The sequence below is a fragment of the Chlamydotis macqueenii genome, chromosome 3 (assembly GCF_036417535.1).
Source record: "Chlamydotis macqueenii isolate bChlMac1 chromosome 3, bChlMac1.mat, whole genome shotgun sequence".
In the NCBI taxonomy this organism is placed as follows: domain Eukaryota; kingdom Metazoa; phylum Chordata; class Aves; order Otidiformes; family Otididae; genus Chlamydotis; species Chlamydotis macqueenii.
The window spans coordinates 13389383-13402820 of NC_141558.1; the positions used below are offsets into that span (position 1 = coordinate 13389383).

A 13438-nucleotide genomic window follows, 5' to 3' on the forward strand; every position below is an offset into this window, starting at 1 on the left:
ATTTAAAATAATATTTTGGAGCGTAACAGCTTGTATAATTCCCTCCTTGCAGAGGCAGAGAGGAAAATGAGCCACTCTTCACAGGTATCAGAAGGCATCACTTTGTTTACCACAGTGGCAATATAAGAATTTTAGAAGATTAAAGCAGATGGTGCCATGTGATTCCCCAATTTTTCTGCCCCCACTAAATCCAGAATGATTTGCAGTAGCCTGCTGCTGCTTTTAATTTCACCCCTTTATTAGGTCTCACTTTTCCTCAGAGGAATGCTGTCCAGCCATACCCTGACTGCACTGGTCCCCAGGCATCTTCCCTCCTCCCTTGCGCACATCCCCTACACCACGGGAAAGGGAGAGCAACCGCACAGCACCTGGCACGTGCAGATGAACCAACAGCGAGGAAATAGGACCTATCCAAAGGGAAGGCAGAAACAAGGTAACTTCATAGGCCAACATTGGAGGAAAAGGGAGTGCTTCACAGACAGACTGTGCAAACAGCACTCCAAGTGAAAATTATTTCACTAAGCCCCAGCTGGGCTACCCTTGTCCACTGCTGTGTCACATCTCTCTCTTAATTCCTTTTTTCTTAACGGAGCTGACTAAATTATTAAAGCTAAAGCCAGTTCTAGATATTGGTTCCATAAAATGATACATGAATAATCATAGATCACTTTGGTTTGGAAGGGACCTTTAAAGGTTATCTAGTCCAACCTCCCTGCAAGGAGCAGGGACAACTCCAACCAGATCAGGTTGCTCAGATCCCCGTCCAGCCTGGCCTTTAATGTTTCCAGGGATGAGGCATCCACCACCTCTCTGGGCAACCTGTTCTGGTGTTTCACCACCCTCATTGGAAAAAATGTTTTCCTTCTATCAAGTCTAAATCTGCCTCCCTCTATTTTAAAACCATTATCCCTCGTCCTTTGGGGGTTGGGCTAGATGACCTTTAAAGGTACCTTCCAACCCAAACCATTTTATGATTCTGTCACAACAGGCCCTGATAAAGAGTTTTTCCCCATCTTTCCTGTAGGCCCCCTTTAGGTACTGGAAGGCTGCAATAAGGTCTCCCCAGAGCCCCCTCTTCTCCAGGCTGAACAGCCCCAACTCTCTCAGCCTGTCCTCATAGGATGGGTACTCCAGCCCTCTTATCATCTTCATGGCCCTCCTCTGGACCCTCTCCAACTGGTCCATGTCCTTATGTTGGGGACTCCAGAACTGGACACAGTACTCCAGGTGGGGTCTCACGAGAGCAGAGTAGAGGGGCAAAATCACCTCCTTCGACCTGCTGGCCACGCTTCTCTTGATGCAGCCCAGGATGCGGTTAGCTTTCTGGGCTGTGAGCACACATTGCCAGCTCATACTCAGCTTTTCATCCACCAGTACCCCCAAGTGCTTCCTCACAGGGCTGCTCTAAATCCCTTCATCTTCCAACCTGTACTGATACCAGGGGTTGCACGCTATAGAATACCTTTTGCTGTAAAAACTTTGCAGAATAAAACCTTTTAGAGACTGTCTGACAAAAACAACTTGCGTGCTTGCTGCTGACGTAACAGAAAGTATCTCACTATATAACAAAGATAAGCAAGGATCATATGTAATACTGGAAATTGTTTCTCATCGCAGCAGCACCTTTGGAAATTAACTCATTCTTCTTAAAAACTTACTTTCTCCACATCAAACACTTGTTGGGTGTGCTGCGGCTGCTCTCTTAGGAAACATAACCCCCTCTGCAAGACCTAATTTCTCTGTGAAGGTTAATTAGTTTAGTGGAGGAAATGGACTGGTGGAGTTGGGGATTTCTTCTTCAAATAAATGACTTAGAAACTTGAGTTTGGTAAATACTGCCTGACAAAACGTGGCTGTTGGATGTAACACTTCACACAACAGAGCATCACTATGTTAAAGGAGGGAGAATAACACCCCACAAGTTCTACCTGAGTTGACAATTTGTTAAGCTTTTTATTAAACACTTAGAAAAACTGAAATGGCCTCATTTTGGGGGGTGGAATTGCTTCCTGCTTACTTCTGTTACACTCTGTTTTGTTCAGTACAAACCTAATCTGAACCAGAACACAGCTGAGGCTGGGATTTCTGAATGAGCTGCAGAGGCTGACATCTTGCTGAGATACAGATGCTTTGAAAGTGAGAGGATTTTTCATCATAGCGTATCCAACCACATTATTTTAATTTGCTCTAGACAATAGCAGTATGCAAGAAAGTAAAGAGAATTTATATTTGTTGCATATTGATTTGCATAGTCAAGATTATCACACACATTTAAGATTGTAAGACCTTGATCTCTGAAGCTCATAACCTTAAAACCACAGCTTATTTGGGCATCAGAAACTTAATTATCCCAAATCATGTCACTTATGGAAACACTTATTTAGAAGATTATTTTCAAACTGGCAATTTAGGTCTCAGTCAGGATTTGATTTGCATTCCTTCTTTAATTTTAGGGAGCTTACATTTCTCCCCCGTCTTACCCCAACACATTCCCCCCCCGCCCCCCGCCCCCCCCCAGCCTCTGGTTGATTTTCAGGGGCTGTAAACTGAAAGCCATTGTGCAAACAATTCTGTTGATATAGGAGCAAAAGTTAACTCACTTCTCGTCAGTAGGGTAAGAGGAGAAGCAACTGACAAGTAGAAAGGCCACTTTATTGGATGTCTTCTCAGAAAAAAAAAGGGAACTGTTAAGGGGGTATTATATAGGCTTGATGAAAACATTTCATATACAAACTCGTATTTCTGATTGTTTCGGTAGCCTGTGCAATGTTTATTTGGACAGTTTCCCAGGGATTTCCTGCTTTATTAAGGAGACTGCATCCTGGAGCATAGCGTTTACATAAGTTACCTATGTGATTAAATGGGGTAAGTAAAATACATGAAGGAAGCCTCTGATACCATGAGCGTTATACTGAAAAAAGACTAGCTTAATAGGGAAAGATTAACAACAATTTTTTTTCCTTCTTTAGCTATAAGGACTATTTTTAAGCCATCAGGAAAAGTTGTTCATACATACAAACCAAAAAAAAGTTAAGGCTTTGTCAGAAACTACATAAAAAATAGGTGTATTTGCCATATACTAAGAATTACTATGTTTTAGAAACTGGGACTAAATGAAGATGCTAGTGTAAAAGCACCACCTGGTAACAATGGCTGTCGGTAAAACTCCCTATCTACCAACAGAGGTGCAAGGCAGAACTGTATACACGCCTTGGTAAAGTTCATCCTTTGAACGCGCCACCCCGTTTTCCCCCCTTTTCTTACATTTATCTAATCTAGTTGAGATGCAGTTATTTTGCTAACTGGCTTAAGTGGGAGCCCAGCTTACTGCATTTTACGGATATTCACATATGGAAGTGACCACAGGCCAATTACCTCTTCAAATAGACCAGGCACGTTTGTTTGTGTGTGTGATTCCATAAACATGAGAAGGCTGGAGTAGAAGTTTGTGTTGCCAGTAGCAATTTGGTCTCCTTTCACAGTAGCAAAACAGAACCACAGTTAAAGCGTAAAAGACCAGTGAACTCCGCCTTTGGAGTACACTAACAGGGGGCCCCAGCTCAGCAGTTTGGACACCGAGTGGCAAACACCATCTGTATCCTTTTCCCTTCCATAAAAGGAACCTTTATAGGAGTGTAAAGGAAAACAAAGCAAGATTACTACCAGTAGTTATAAATACTCAAATGAATAGTTAATCATCCAATAAGGACGTGAATTCTCTGAAGACATTGTGCTGAAGCAAATCAGTCAAAAATACAAAGCTACTGAGCAAGGGTGCTCCAATAAGCAAGAGATAAACTGACAAAGCCAAACAAAAATCTCTCTCTACCCCAGCTTTACAGCTATTATTAAAATATAACCAGGAAAAAAAAAACCTTAAAACTAAAATCTTTGTTTGGTTCATTTTACATAGACTAATCTTGACTTTCCCATATTTTCCCCTTTGGTCAGTGAAGTTGAAGCCCAGCAAGCAGGCCTCCATGCAATTTGCTTACAGAGCTCTGAAGCCAGCAAATTGTGACAAATCGTGCCAGAGGCAGTTATGAAAGCCTATTTTTTTTGGTGCTGTTTTCAGTTAGCCAGACCTAGAAATCAACACGAGGAAGAAAAATAAACACAGTTTTGACATGTACAGTAGCAAGAATTAGCGTTGTATCCAGACGAGGAACAAGCCATTTAGAAGAGAAGTTCGGATTAACCATCCCAACAGCTTAAACTGCGTGTTTACTGAAGCTGTGACAAGAAGCCAGCCAGGGAAGCAAGGGCCCTTCATTGTGAGTTTGTGCTCCACACAAACAGTTCGAACAGCTTTAAGTTCTATTTCATTTAGGAGTTCGTTTGTTTCTAAGGAGAAAAAAAGAATGAGGGAGAATACCAGTGACCCAGTTGGCAGCCGTAGGCTGGTGTCTGACGGCCTCTCTAACCGTACGTGAAGCACCAGCACCACCAAGAGACAGTCACTGGTTAGTCAGCTACCGAAAAGGAGCAAAAATTTTACACATTTGGAACATCCACCGCCTCAGTCACACACATGTAACATATATATGCAGAACAGCCTGCATGTATATATAGATGTATGTATAAAGACACAAAATTAGGTACTGAATTTCAACAAGATTTTTTTTTTTTTGCATGTCACGGCAATGACAAGACTAACAACATCACCTGATCCTAAGAAATTCTGGTTTTGTATATGTGTTGACTTTAACTTCCGATGTGAAAACATCTTCATATCTTCACTGTGGATTTGAAAGCAAGTCAGTGCTTGGTTCAAGCAAGGTAGTTAACGTTTTCAGTTGGAATCACACCTATCTAGCTACATATGGCTTACTACTTACTGTTACTAGGTGTAAAGGCATGTGCATTCTGAAATAAAAATAGTAAAAGACTTAAAGCCCGGGACAATTGTCTGAATTTAATTTGGTATAATTCCATTTAGCTTTTGTCCTGATTTCAGCTGGGATGGAGTTAATTTTCTTCCCCGTAGCTGCTGTGTTTTGGATTTCGTATGGGACTTGGTATGTGAAGAATGTTGATAATACGCTGATGTTACTAGTTGTTGCTCAGAAATCAAGGACTTTTTGCAGCTTCCCAGGTCTCGCTAATGTGCAGGTGCAGGCAGCTGGGAGGGGTACAGCCAGTACAGTTGACCCAAACTGGCCAAAGAAAGTCTTCCATACCACAGACATCATGCTTGGTATATAAGTGTGTGTTAGCCAGTGGGCAGAAATACGGAAATCGCTGTTCTGAAATCACTGCTCGGTATCATTCAGGATCACTCTCAGTTCTGCTCCGTGATTGCTGCTTGGGACAGGCTGTATCAGTCATCAGGTGGTGAGAAATTGTGCATTTTTTGTTTTGTATATACTATATTATATTCTAATTATTAATAATATATGTTAATATCATATCTTCCTTTGCTGTCCTAGTAAACTGTTCTTATCTCAACCTACGAGTTTTCTTACTTTTACCCTTCTGATTCTCTCCCCCATCACACCGGGGAGAGGGAGGGAACAGCTGTGTGGTGTTTAGCTGCTGATAGGGGTTGAACGATATTTTTGGTGCCCAAGGGGTACTCTGCAGGGGCCTGGCTAGCTCAGTTGGTAGAGCATCAGACTTTTAATCTGAGGGTCCAGGGTTCAAGCCCCTGGTCAGGCTCTGAAGGGTTGAGATAAAAACAGACTTGAGCAGAGTGTGTCAAAACAAATTTGTTGGAAGCATTCATTATGTGGGTTTGGTTGCTACTGGCCATAGTGGTGTTTTATTTGCTCTCACAGTTGTTCTCCGAGTTGTGTGGTGTAGTACCCTACTTACTGTACATGCTGTTTGCTGGTGTTTATATGCAGTTTATCAGCTCTGAGAGCTGGATTAAAGATATCGCTTTGCTGTGCTATGTGGCACTGGCTTATGGCATGATAAAAACATTGGTAATAAAACCAATCTTGTATTTGTACTCAATGGTGATGGGTGGTCTGCAGAGCGGAGCGGCAGTGGCAGTTTCACCTCACTACTTCAGGAGCCATCTTGCGGGAACTACTAGTGATTGCACGTTTTCCTTTTTCTCCCCGGAGAGCCATGAGGAGGGAACACCTTCCTTTACTTTCTCCTTCTCCTCCTGGCTAATTGCAAGAGCTCTTGAGAATTTTGAACACCCTTGGGATATTCGGAGCAGTGTGCTTCTATTACTAGGTCTCCTGAATGTGTGTCAGCTCTTGCTTAGGATTAAACACTGGTGCAGGTGTGGGAGTCATGCAGTTACCCCAGCTCCTACGATGGGCACTGTGGCTATCCCAACCCCTCCGATGGGCACTGCAATTACTTCAGCTCCAGCAACAGGCACTGTGGCTACTCAGACCCTGGTGACAGGCGCTGTAGCTGAACCAGAGAATGAAGCCATGCTGGTATCAGTCACCCCTATACACAAGAAAAAATCTTGGAAGCAGAATTCAGCTTGTTTAGTAAGGGATGATGAAAAAGCAGAGTCATCACAGGAACAGGAGGAGGAAGAGGAAGAACTCATAAGTGAGACTGAAACCACCCAATCTGTGTCTCTGAGTGAGCGAGATACACGAGAAGATTTCAGCCATGCAGCTTCTCCAGTTGGCAGGAATTTTGCCCATGGATCCTATCAATGGGGCCAGAACTGCTGCTTCTCGAACAACAGAAAGTCAACCCAGATCTGTAGGTACTTTAAGAGAGGGTTTTGCAGCTATGGAGAGCAGTGCAGCTACCAGCACATCCAAGAGAAGCCACTGCCAGTGGGGACCTCCGATGGCCCCATGCCCACTGCGTCCCCGAGCCGCTGGTGCTCGGAGCCTGGCAATGTACCTGCAGCAGTGGCCCAGGGATGGGAGGGGGCCTGGTGCTGGCCAGCCCAATCTGTCCCCAGCGTGACGCATGTGGCCTTTGAGTTGCCAAGTGTGGACATTGAGGAGGAAGATAAGGAGAACATCTCAGCACCTGATAATGTCCCCTGTGGGACCATTGGTGGAGAATGTGTCCCTGTACAATCTTGGAGTGCCTCAGGCTCCCAACCACAAATGCTGAGACTGGATCCAAATTCCCCTGACCCCAGAAAGGCAGGGGTGGAGAAAGCGACATGGACTGACCCTGCACACCTCCCCATGGAGCTGGGTGCTGCGGCAGCTCCAGTCCCCACCGCAGTGCTGAGGGCCCGGAGCAAGGCTGTGGTGTGTGGCATCTGCATGGATCGGGTGTATGACAAGCCACTGCCGGAGGAGCGTCTCTTTGGGATCCTCCCAAACTGCAGCCATGCGTACTGTGTGGGCTGCATCCGTCAGTGGCGTCGCGGTCGGGACTTCCAGAGAACAGTCATCAAGGCCTGCCCAGAGTGCCAGGTCACCTCCAGTTACTACATTCCCCACAAATACTGGGTCTCGGAGGCAGATGAGAAGGAGAAGCTCATCGAAACCTTCAAGGCGCGGATGGGGAAAATCAGGTGTAAGTTCTTTGTCCGAAGCCACGGCCACTGCCCATTCAAATCAGACTGCATCTACCTGCATGAGCTGCCCACCAGCCGGCTGCCGCAGCGCAGATGGCAGCGGCTGAGGATGCCTGTTGAGTTCAGCCCTTCTCTCTCAGAGAGCTCTGATGAGGAGAATGAATGGGGTCTCAACCTGCCCCTGATGGAGACGGACTTTCAGTACTCGAGTCATGGCCACGAGATTCTCTTCACGGACTTCAGTGACTCCGACTAAGCTACGGGGTGTCCCACTGGGCTCGCCTGCTGTTGGTAGTGAGGAGACATCCTCTGGGAGGGGCAAATACCTGCTTTTGACGTGTTTAGCTGCTCCCAGTATTGGTTTGGGGTTGCTCTGGCCATGGAGGGTGTTGCAGGGGTGGGATGGGATGGGATGGGATGGGATGGGATGGGATGGGATGGGGAAACAGTCTGTCTGATATTTACCAGCCACTCCAGTGCCAATGGCTGAGCCCCCAGCAGGTTTCGCATCCCTACTTCCTCCAGGAAGCCATGGGATGGTAGAGCTTCAGGGGTCTCAGGGCAGTGGGGCACATTCCCCTCCTTCTCTTGCCCTTGCCTCCTTGGTGGTGCAGCATGCTGCACCCATGGGAGACCTCATGGGAGCTGGGGCGGGGGTTGGGATGGGTGCTGGGGGGTAGTTGGGGTTTTTAATGCACATGGGGCTGGGGGGGCCGGGGGAGCCAGGCAGCTGTGGGGCACTGTTTTAAACTGATTTTAGACAACTGAAATGGCAAGATGGACATTGTCAGATCCCAATGGAAATGATCAACAAAATAACAGCTATGTCTCCACCAAGTAACAAAAAGGAAACCCAAGCTTTCTTAGGCATTGTAGGTTTCTTTAGAATGTATATTCCAAATTACAGTTTGATTGTAAGCCCTCTCTATCAAGTGACTCAGAAGAAGAACGATTTTAAATGAGGCCCTGAGCAATGACAAGTCTTTCAACAAATTAAACATGGGATAGTTCACACAGTAGCCCTTGGGCCAGTCTGGGCAGGGCAAGATGTGAAAAATGTGCTCTACACCACAGCCAGGGAGAATGGCCCTACCTGGAGACTCTGGCAGAGAACACCAGGGGAGACTTGAGGTCTGTCCCTGCAGTTTTGAAGCTGGGGATACAGAGGATCTGAGGCCCGCTATACTCCAGCTGAAAAGGGGATATTGGCAGCCTGTGAAGTGGTTCAAGCTTCTCCAGAAGTGGTTGGTACAGAAGCACATCTCCTCCTGGCAAGGAGAAAAGAACTTGAACTGTGGTGACATGGTGCTCCAGAAAGAATTGAGTGAGACTACAGGATTCATTTCCGAAACAACCTCACAGACATTTGGGCCAAAGAGCATGGCATTGAGTGGGTATATCACATCCCCTAACACGCACCTCTTGGAAAACCGAACGGTACAATGGACTGCTGAAAACTACACTGAGAGCAATGGGTGGTGGGAACTTCAAACATTGGGATACACATTTAGCAAAAGCTACCTGGTTAGTCAACACTAGGGGATCTACCAATCGAGCTGGCCCTGCCCAATCTGAACTGTTACATACTGTAGAAGGAGATAAAGTCCCTGTGGTGCATGTAAGGAATATACTGGGGAAGACAGTCTGGGTTGTTCCTCCCTTGGGCAAAGGCAAACTCACCCATGGGACTGCTTTTGCTCAAGGACCTGGGTGTACTTGGTGGATGAGGGAGGATGGGGAAGTCTGATGTGTACCTCAAGGAGATTTGATTTTGGGTGAAAATAGCGAATAATTTGAATTGTATGATGTTAACTGCTATATAATACTGTATGTCATCATTTCTATAGTTGTTATATGTCATATCAAAGGTATTGCAGTAGGAATTATCCAGATCAATGAAGAACAAACTTGGATGAAACCAAGCAAAGTGTAGTGGTAATGGAATCAGAACTGGTTTGAGCAACTGGCGGCCAGCAGCTTCCTCAAGATCAACGTCTTCAATGTACAGATGGTGGACATGATACATCAGCCACACCAGATAACCAGTGGTGAGATTCAGATGCAGCAACAATCCAATACTACACATCATCTTCCTGCTGTGTTGAATGTCACCCACCATATGTCCCAGGTAAGCCTGCACTAAGCTGAGAAGCTTCCAGAATCCCACCCTGTTCTGCCCTTCCCCCAGCATTCTGAACCCTTCTGAGGTAAACCTGATCGGACTTGTGATTCCAAGGGAAATGATCATTGAAGAGTGTTAGCATTAGAGGCACCCTGGGAAATGTTGCATGGGCAATCCACTGAACAAGGTCAGAAGCTGGTGGAATTGTTAGAGGGAAAAACTAGGGGTCAAAAGGAAACACTGACAACCAACTCCCTCAAAAAGAAAAACTTAACCCTTTCACAACTCTGTAAAGGGAACAGGAAGAGTTAAAAAACTAGCAGTCATAGTTTGGGGTTTGGACCACCCACTCCACGTAGTGATTTCCTGCAAATGGTCTGCTGACAGGGAATCGTATGTACATATTCCTGTGGGTCCAAATCAGTTAAATTTAGAATTTTTGATTGACATGAGAGCTCAAATTGGTGTTTTGAATAGAGGACAAGCTGAGGAGTTAGGAACTAAACCATCAAGAAAGGCTACAAATACAATAGTAGTAGAGGTAACATCAAGACAGACTGGCCACAGCTGCAGGAGATCAGAGGTTCAAGCACTGTGGGAATGGTTTGATATTTTGCCCATCCCTGAATGTATTCAGAGTGACAACAGGTCGCATTTGACAGCTGCAGTGGTACGACTGAGCACGAGGGGAAGGCATTAAATGGGTGTTTCACACAACGTATTATCCCGGGACTAATGATGTAATTGAGCAAACCAATTATTTGATTAAAAGATTTGCTGATGTCTTGCACTGTAACTGGGACATATGATTGCCACAGGTGATCTTTACTGTTAATAATCATTGGGAAAGCCCAAAGATTCAAACACTTTGTCCTATGGGCCCATTGACAGGCAACACCCTCATGTCTGGCGATCAAAAGGATGAGTTCCCACAGAGGACATGTGTAGCCAATCTGTCATAGTAAATCGGCCCTCCATCGGCGTTGTACTCATAACCCTAGCTAGGCTCAGAGGCTTATGTGCTTGGGAAGCTCTAGACTGGAGTGGAAAGACCCACCATATTAGTGCCCAGTGGATAATTCCCAACTTCTAACCTAAAGGCCTGGTTTGAAAGGACCGAGGCTCCATTTTGTGCTTCCTTACAGGACTACGGAGGAGAGGACTGCCCTGCTGCTCCTATTCACAGTGGTGATAGTGGCCAACATTGCCAGCGAAAACCTGGATGACAGTATGGTGGTGAAAATGATGATAGGGTTTGTCCAAATGATGAATCTAACCACCATAACGGTTTCTCTACCTATCCCCAAGTCAGCAGAAGACCCCTTACTGATTTTTGTGCAGGCTATTTATATTTCACTAACCCTTGAGCTCACATGGGAGCAATTTAACAACTATAGCTGGTATTTAAAAAGGGTGGAGAACTGGGGCTGTACTTGCATTGTTAACAGTTGGGTCACAGAACGCAATAAATGCTAGCTCAATATGGGATGCAAATTGTAGTTACATGCTCCAACCCACCAATGAGGCCACGCAGTGGAGTGTGAATGGTGGTGTAGTAAGGGCAGCGTGACCCTCCGTACTGAGCTGTATTAGACCTGATGCTCTTGAAGTAGAAGGGCATACGTGGAGTTCTGAACCTGACAGCGGATGAGTGTTGTGTCCACATCCCTAACGTATCAGTGCCGCTCCAAGACCAAATCAACAAAATGAAACAAGTAGCCAGAGACTCAGAAGCAATCGGTGTTGGACTGAGGACGAACTGGTTGGGGAAGGTTTTGATACGTTTGTTTATTTCTTTGTCAGGATGTCTAACCAGACTCCTTGAATCTTTGATAATGACTGTAGTTATGATTGTTGCAGTTTGTGTTATAATGAATTGTATTAAGCATGCGTTAGTGAGATCTGTGTCATATAATTGATATTCCAGTACAACTGTAGAGCAACTGGGAAATGATGATCCACAGTGAGCATTTAGGCCCACCGAGGCTGCACTCCCTTTTAACTTTGGAGGCAAGAGGTGACTGTACCACCACTCCAAGGAGACCAGTCAAATTGTGACTGTGGTCACGGGGTGGATTGTGTGGCAGGTACACCCACCCTGGCAGTTCTGGGTCTTCCACGGCTCTTGTCACATACACACTTGGAAAGCCCTAGAAAGTTCTAGTTGGGCCCACATGGTGACAGCTGGGGTCTTCAGTCAATGAGGACCACATATGACCACAGATCAGATTTGACTAGGATATAAACGGAGCCCCCGCCGGAGGGTCAGCTTGAGTCAACCCTCCTCAGAGCAGCGGGTCTGCAGTCGGAGACTCTCCCCTTAGGTTGGGACACCACCTAAGGAAACTCCTCGAGGTTGAGAGCCTTCGCTTTGTATAGGTGAGTGATTGCGCATTTTGGATCATCAGCCATAAAAGCTTAAGAATCCTTAAGCCCATTATGTAGTATTAATTTCTGAGTGACATTTTGAACCTGAGGATTGTTAATACCAGTCTTGAAGCAACTTCAGTTAAAGTAGACCTAAGTTTGAATTTGTTACCAGTTTGTTAGAAATAAATCCTCTTTATAACACCTTATTTAATTTTTCTGAGTTTCCATGACACCACACTGCACTGAAACCCAGTCCTGCTCTGTCAAATGAGTGAACTCCGCTCATCATCACTCCTGCCCTGAAAGACAGTTATGACGGATGGAGCCCACGGTTACGAACTAAATGAACTCAACAGACATTTTGGAGGGATGGCCCACAGACTAAGGGAGTGACATCTGTGTGTATATATCAAAGACAGAAAAAGTGGAAGTGATCAACTGGAAAGTGTGGGACCTCAGCATGATGTAGATGGTATAGGAGAAGGGGTGGATAGTGGCCTGGTTTCAGAAAGGATGGAGCTGATTTTCTTCCCAGACGCTGCTGTGATTTGGATTTAGTATGGGACTTGGTATGTGAAGGACATTGATAGTACACTGATGGTATGAGTTGTTGCTAAGAGACCAAGCACTGGTTTCAGCTTCCCAGTTTCACTCATTTGCAGGAAGCTGGGAGGGGTATAGCCAGTACAACTGACCCAAAGTGGCCAAAGAAAGTATTCTTAGTATTCCATACCATAGATGTCATGCTCAGAGTGGAAGTGGGGGCAGTGGGCAGAAATGCAGAAATCACTGTTCCAAGATCACTGCTCAGGATTTTTCTCAAATCATTGTTGGTGCTGCTCACCGAGTTTTGGGTCAGTTATGTGCCACTCCTTTTGTATATTCTATTATTATAATTATTAATATATACATATTTGTATCTTCCTTTGCTGTCCTAGTAAACTGTTCTTATTCAAACTCGCAACTTTTCTTACTTTTATCATTCCAATTCTCTGCCCCATCCCACCAGGAAGGGGGACCAACCAGCTGTGCGGCACACAGTGCTGACAGGGGTTAAGCCACAACCGTTCCTATTTTAAAAAAAAAAATTACCTTACTTGCTTTCTGAAGAAGTGTGATGGTTTCAAGAAAGTTCATTTTTTTTAGTGTTTTAAGACAGCAGTAATTGAAAGTAATAAAAAAAAAAAAAAACCCTAGATCAGATCCCTCAAGACAACTGCAAGTAGTTTATGTGCCATCTCATCTACTTTTCCTAGAGATTACTCATGAGACCAGTGGAGTTTCTGTGTTTAGCACAAGTCACAGTTAAGTTCTTGACATCTGTCAAACTTTAAAGTTTCTCAACCAGAAACTCTTAGCCCCCGTACCTCCCTCATGCTGCAATGTTTGAAGGCACATCAGCAAAACGTTCCTGAAAACAAGCATACATTAGGCATGCCTAACGTTACACGCCTAAAGCAACTTTCGCTTCTTTTATTGGGAAG

General features: G+C 45.1%; 1 protein-coding gene and 1 non-coding gene across 2 annotated transcripts; both read left to right on the forward strand.

The window, feature by feature from the left end:
- Positions 1-5585: 5585 nt before the first annotated feature.
- On the forward strand, positions 5586-5658 carry TRNAK-UUU (transfer RNA lysine (anticodon UUU)). The gene has a single exon. It is a non-coding gene; the product is annotated as a tRNA-Lys (tRNA).
- Positions 5659-6272: 614 nt separating this feature from the next.
- Positions 6273-7718, forward strand: LOC104484611 (uncharacterized). Its single transcript, XM_086743515.1, has 2 exons — positions 6273-6458; positions 6561-7718. The coding sequence occupies exons 1-2, from the start codon at positions 6273-6275 to the stop codon at positions 7716-7718; spliced, it is 1344 nt and encodes a 447-aa protein (XP_086599641.1).
- The last annotated feature ends 5720 nt before the right edge of the window (positions 7719-13438 follow it).